Genomic DNA, 6872 nt, shown 5'->3' with positions numbered 1-6872 from the left:
TTGGGTTGAAGGGGGTTCGAGAGAGGCAGTGCGAGAGAAAAACTAAATGTTTGAAAAACTATCACATTTGCTACATAAAAACTGAAAACACGCGTTTTTTCACGAGTTAGACAGTCGTGATATTAGTCGCGAGACACACTGAAGCTTTCGCAAGAAGCTTTTAGTCGCAAAACAGTCATGAGACAGTTGTGATAGCCTCGGTATGAAATTGAAAAATTTCTAGTTTTTGCCTAAAAACATTTCACGAGAAGAGTTTAGTCTCGAAATACTCGCGAGGCAGTAGTGAGACTCTTTGTATGAAAATGTGACTTTTTAATTTCCCTTAAGCACATTTCGCGGGAAGCTCTAAGTCACGAGCTTCTGCTTGCTCACTCCCAAGTGCAGGAGATCGTAGCAATATATTTCTCGGAGTACCGAGGTCAAACCACAAGGAGTAGGGTAAATTCAAAGACAATATAATTAAACAACAATTTGGGTCAATAAGAAAAATAATTTTGCTTTGTGATTGTTAATAAGAATAATAATAATAACTGATTTAAATCAATAATGTAAATACTAGGGCATCAGGGTGTTTCCCTATATCGATATGAAATTCTTTGTGATCTAAGAAAATATCTATTTCATAATTGATTGTTCTTATACAATTAAAAACTTATGATTCGGTTGAACTGAGACAATTCAAGAACGCATGATAACCTCGATTGATAATGTGGTTAGAAAAGTTTTCAGAAAAACTCATTCACTTTAATATCCTGATTTCTATTTGAAACTATTAGAAATTCATCTAAACAATAAGAAAAAAATGATTGAACTTATTGAAAGCATGGAAGAACTAATACATCAAAAGAAATCTAATTGAATAATCAAATATGTTGTAGATAAAATCATAGAAAGAATCACATTGAATATTCATACCGTATAGAAGAAACATAACCCCTAGCCCTAGCAAAGAGTTTAGGCTGCCATTAGAGAAAGAAAAATACAAGGTTTTCTCTCCAAAATTCATTCTGCCCAGCCTCACTTCAAAAACCTAATATCTAAGTGTCCAAAGAAAATAAAACATTTACTATTTTAATTTCCGTCCAGGTTTACAGCAGTAACTAGTGAGTTAATTTCGGCCATCAAAAATTGAGAATTTCGAAAAACTCAAAAGTAGAAAGTTGTAGATATTTAAGTCACGGTTCCAACCCATCTGACCTGTGTCAATTGGATTTTTGAGGAGAGAGATATGCCCAAAATACTGATCAGTGCTCAAATCAGATTTTTCCTTTTCAGGTTCTACCTTCTTTGATTTCTTTCCTTATTTGAAACTTCCAATCATGGTAGATGATCCAAGCACTCCAGCTGCATCTCCTTAGACATTTAAGCATGGTCCTTTAGCTCCATTTTAGTTCTAGTTTGGCCTCCATTCTCTCACAAATTCTTGTAAACTCATCTTTCTCACATGATTTCATGAAAGTATAAAATTACACACAATGAATAGCATCTTATTCAAGAAATTATGTAAAGATAAATAATAGGGACTAATGCAAATCATAGCTTAATTATACAAATTAAGCATAGTAATAAGGAGATAACGCCCATATAAATATATAATAAGTATACATTTTAAGGCGTTATCAGCTTCTCGCAAAACAACCTCTGAACCAATTTTTGAAGAAAAACACAAAAATGCATTTTGAACAAAAACTAAAAGCACGAAAGTATAAAATCACTTTCAAAAACATATAAATCACTCAAAAATCTTTTTGGGTTTGATCGGCAAGTGATTGAGCATACACATCACATTTGAACATGTATAATCACACAAATGATATAAGCATTAATTGAATCAAAGTCTTGTGTGTTGTGGGTGGGTATCAAATGTGGAATAGTTCTTAGACCAAAGTGAAACTTCAATGATCAATTCAATCAAGTCATACACAACCGGTACTTAGTCAAGTGAACTATCTCAATTATAGAAATGAGCATATATGACCTCCCACAAGAGAATGATTACAAAACTTAGAAACTTTTCATTTGGCTTCTAAATAAATCATAACATTTGATCCTTTTTGGATAATACATCTCTTTTTGAGATCGGTGCTTGAAATTTCTGATATTTCAATATTGAGAGTTAGCCTTTGGCTTTTTGAGCACCATACATTTCAATACAAGAGTCGCTTTCCCTTTTTCCTAATCAAATACTAGTATATGCGACAGGCTTTTGCAACTCATAATCTCTTTTTCATTTTGAGATTTATATTTGGTGAGCTCTATTGCAAAAACAAAAAAATAAATAAATAAAGGTGAGAAGATATATAGGTATAAGTCTATGCAAGTATCAAGACCATCAAGACTATTGACCAATCATTCATGACAAGCTTGAAAATCTATTTACAACAATCACCCATAGTTTTCAAGATTAATCCCACAAAGATATGAGTGCATACATAATAAGCTAAGCTCGCAAATGCACTACACCATTAGTACGAAGGTACTAGGCCAAACTCACATGTGATATGCACAACACAAGCGATCAAACTTTTTGAAGATTTTTCAATTTTTATGGGTTTTTGAATTTTTGAACACACTAAAAAACATAACAAGTAAAATCAACAAAAACAAGTATAAAACAAAACTTGTAAAAGAAACATGCTATAAACCGGAAGCAATGCACGACATGATGAATGAACCTATGACCCTAAATATTGGAAGTATTAATGCATGGACATAGGAAGAGATCTTGCATAAGTAGCCTTCTGCACCCACACTTTACAAGTGTTTTGGGTGAGAGCCTTAGATGGCGGGGTACGACCAACATAACTTTCAAACCTCGGAGTGAAGCTAGCAAGGCATAGGGATATGTTTTTCAGCATTTCCATCACATCGCCAATGAGATGTCCTTCACTATTTCCCTTAGCTTGTGCTCCCCTTGGTCTTCTCCTTGAAGTTTCTTGACCACGCATCGAATCAGCCTTTTTGAGTGCATGAAGCTTGAAAAAATTCGGCCTTATGTGTCCTTGTGCACCACAATGATGACGCAAATGCTTTACTTGAGGCCCCCTTTGATTTTTGGGTAATGACTTCCCTTTTTCCTTTGATTTTGCACCAACGGTCCTCTTAACTACAGCAGGGGTCTTAGTCTCAAGCTTCACTTCTTTAAGTTTCTCATCATTCTTGGCTGATATGAACCGTATTTCCTTCTTGGGTTCGTTGCTAGAACTTCCTTCTCTGGAATAACCCAAACTGGTCTTATCATGTGAAGATTTCTGAGAAGATAGCACATTGTCAAGTTTCTTGGTGGAGATGCGCTCAACCTTGACATTTGCTTGAATGATTTCAAGTTCAAGAATCTTGATCTTAGAATAAGCTGCAACCAACTCTCCTTTGAGTCTTTCTTCTTCACACTTTGATTCCTTAAGTTGCACAAGTATACCCTTATGTTCTGTTTCAACCTTTTTCATCTTTTTCACAGCAAGGTTAGCAACTTTGGCGTATTTGCCACAATCTTCCAATAGAGAATCATAGGCTTCTTAAAGGTTTTTCTCCCCTTCATTTTGGCATACATCTTCATCTTCGAATTCTTCAATTTCCTCATTCTCAGAAATATTACCAAGTTCCTCAACCAAATTGCTCAAATCATCTTTTCACTCAACTGAGGCAATAGATATAAAAGCCCTATAATTCCCTTCACTGTCACATTCTCCTTTAGTGTTTGAGTTTGAGCTATCAAAATCACTAAAGGTAGTGGCAAACACTTTACCCTTCCCTCTCAGGTTGTTAGGACACTCCTTCTTGAGATGCCTATGGCCACTGCATTCGTAACAAAAAATTCCTTGAGGGGATTGAAACTCCTTCCCATCTTTCATCTTAAACTCCTTCCTATCACCTTTGGAGGACGAAAACTTTTCTTTGCTAAAAGGCTTCCCACTATTTTTCATCTTCAGAAATTTTCGAAAGTTCTTTGCAAGGAATGCTACTTCTTTCTCCATATCATCCTCTTTGGAGGAGTCGTCCATTCTCTCGGTGATGGTTTTAAGAGCAAGAGATTTGCTTGATTTATGAGAAGGCAGTCCTAGCTCATATGTTTGGAGAGATCCAATTAGCTCTTGGATTTTGATCTCATCCAAGTCTTTACTCTCTTCTATAGCTATGAATTTTGCTCAGAAACTCTCCGATAAAGACCTCAAAATCTTTCTCACCACCTTAGAATCTTCAATCTTCTCTCTGAGATTGAGCTTAGCAATTACAATTTCATTGAGTTTTCCATAAAAAGAATCAAAAGCCTCATCATCTCCCATCTTAAGCTCTTGAAATCTGGTGGTAAGCATTTGGAGCTTCGTGTCCTTGACTTTCTTGGTACCCTCATAGGTAGTCTCAAGGATCGTCCAAGCTTCCTTAGCTGTCTCCATGTGTGATATCCTATGAAACTCATCCGGGGACACACCACAGAATATAGCATTAATGGCCTTACTATTCACATTAGCTAATGTAAGATCTACCTTGTCCCATTCAGACTTGGCTATTGTGGGTTTAACATACCCATTCTCAACGGAATCCCAAACGGACTCATCTATAGCACACAAGAAAGCCCTCATTCAGACCTTCCAAAAGGCATAATTGCCCCCATCAAAGAATGGTGAGGCATTGAGAGATTGTGACCAGTCCATCACAAAGGGTCAAGGATCACACTCAGGTAATTAAACCATAGCGAGTGTACCTGCTCTGATACCAATTGAATGCTCGAAAATGTGTGAAAACACAAAAGCTATTTAGACCCCCAAATTAAAGTCACGGCTCGATTGATTTTACTCTAACTTAATACTAAGTGAGAAATAGAGTAAATGCAAGCAGATAAACAAACAAGCTACTCTAACCCGTAAAGATTATAACACAGCAGTAAAATGAAAGGTAAAAGAGTAAAGAAGAAGAATGCAAATACAAGATAACACGCCAATGTGTTATTGAAGAGGAAACCGAAAAACTCGACGAAAAACCTCTCCGCCGCCCTCCAAGCGATAATAGACCCTCCAAACCTAATCTACCCGAAGTACCTAAGCCCTCCAAGCTCCTACTCCAACAAGGCTTCTCGGAACCGTGTCTTGTCTAGCTCTCCAAATCCTGCAACAAGCGTCATGTTGCATCTGCCATCCTTGGCTTCTTCCAATGCTTCCCAGGCACCAAAACCTCACTGAACACTCTGAAAGGTTGTGGTAAGTGTTTGGGCTATCAACGTCTCAATGGTATGGAAATGGAGAGGTAGGAGTTGAGGAAAATCCATAAGTAATTGTGTAGAGAAATGTGGGTATAACAATCTCTAACTCTCAAGGTTTATGGCTAGGGTTTTCTCTTTGAAACTCTCCTCAACTTTTATGGGTAATGTGGATATATATAGTGTGGGTACAAAAAGTGTGTATCAGATAGCATAATCTGGCAAAACAAGATGTTTCACGAGTGTCCCGCGAGAAGGCTTACCCACAAGCTACTTGCGAAACACAACTGTCTCCATCTATCCTGACTCTTTACATTCCAGTCATGTGCAGGGCACATGCATCATTTCGTGGGATTCTTAGTCGTGAGCTACCCACGAAAACTCTTCTGTCTTCAATTGCTTAAATCTTCACACTTTCTCTCTCTATTACACAACCCTTACAATTAAATCTCACAATAAATACAGGGTACACAATATTAAGTAAAATTACAATCAAATTTGGCACAGAATAAAAGCCAACAAAACATATAGTTGTAAATTACAATTTTGCATGCAAAGGTAAGATTTCTACTGTTTGGTGATGCTTCCATGCCTTATTGCTTCTCTTTATACCTAACAAACAACACAATATAACTATAGAGAGTTCTAGAAATCATCTATATCTATATATATTAAAAAACTGAAACATATCATTTATTATTGCTTCGCTTCTGTTAAGACACATCAGCAGTCAATCATCCACTTACTTTCAACTCTCTCTCTCTCTTTTGACTCTTTTTCTTTTTATTAATTTTCTTAGCTTATTGTTACACATTCTCAAACCTTTTTCCCTCCCTTTTACCCTTTCATCTTCCCACTACTAACTACCTTAATATCTTTCTTCCTCTATCCCTTTATCTTCCTTTATTTTTTACTCTTCTTATTCTCATCTTCTTATTATAAATTTTCAATTCTCTCTCACATTCTGTGCATAGTTTTCTCACACAAAAAATGTTATTTCTCTCTCTCTCTCAATTTTTTTTTTTTTTTCATTTTCTGGTGGTCTTGATTTCCTATTATGTGACTCCTATGGATTTGTTGTGCTAGAGAAATCATGGTCCACTCCCAATCCTTTATGATCATGGTTCAGTGTATCAAAATTTTTTTTTTTCATATTTATCATTAATATTTGTTTGCAGCTCATTTGCATCAAGCCACATCATAGAATTCATGTTTGTGATGTCAACCAATCTGATATAGATATGGCAGTAAGGAATAAGTATACCACTAATGCTTGGGAAGCTTAAGTATGCCACTATTAATTGTCATTTACAATTGTTGTTTATATTATCATTGTGATGTGTTGAACTGAAGTAATGAACCTATATACTTTGCCTAAATTGAACATGACCATGCTAAATTTTGAAATGTATATCCTTTTGAGTTATCAAATATGCCTACACCAAATGAGTTTCTAAGTTTTCTTTTTTCTTTTTTTCTTTGGTTGAGATTATGAGTTCCTATCCAAAGTATTATTGATAATTGTGAATTGAAAAGTTTCATAATTATTTTCCTTCTTTTTTATATATTTTTTAAAAATTTTTACATCCTATAATGTGGTTGATGTGGTATGGCTAGCCTCATATTACACTATAAAAAATTGCAAGTATATTTTCAGTTATTGAATAATTAACGTTCT

At 35.5% G+C, this 6872-nt stretch overlaps 1 protein-coding gene across 1 annotated transcript; it reads right to left on the bottom strand.

Annotated features, from left to right (window-relative positions):
* Nucleotides 1–3629: 3629 nt before the first annotated feature.
* LOC115964731 lies at nt 3630–4580 on the bottom strand. The gene is made up of 2 exons (XM_031083989.1): nt 4233–4580; nt 3630–4061 (listed from the first exon to the last, which is right to left on the bottom strand). The coding sequence occupies exons 1-2, from the start codon at nt 4578–4580 to the stop codon at nt 3630–3632; spliced, it is 780 nt and encodes a 259-aa protein (XP_030939849.1).
* Between the last annotated feature and the right edge of the window lie 2292 nt (nt 4581–6872).

The sequence above is a fragment of the Quercus lobata genome, chromosome 10 (assembly GCF_001633185.2).
Source record: "Quercus lobata isolate SW786 chromosome 10, ValleyOak3.0 Primary Assembly, whole genome shotgun sequence".
Taxonomy (NCBI): domain Eukaryota; kingdom Viridiplantae; phylum Streptophyta; class Magnoliopsida; order Fagales; family Fagaceae; genus Quercus; species Quercus lobata.
The sequence above is the reverse complement of the archived record's forward strand: the minus strand, read 5'-3'. Positions and strand labels throughout refer to the sequence as shown.

What these genes read in the sequence shown, in the direction of transcription:
- LOC115964731 (XM_031083989.1), bottom strand. Translation starts at nt 4,580, where the DNA reads ATGAGGGCTTTCTTGTGTGCTATAGATGAGTCCGTTTGGGATTCCGTT. An exon ending in ATGGAAAACTCAATGAAATT is followed by an intron (nt 4,062 to 4,232) that starts GTAATTGCTAAG and finishes CAAACATATGAG; the next exon opens with CTAGGACTGCCTTCTCATAA.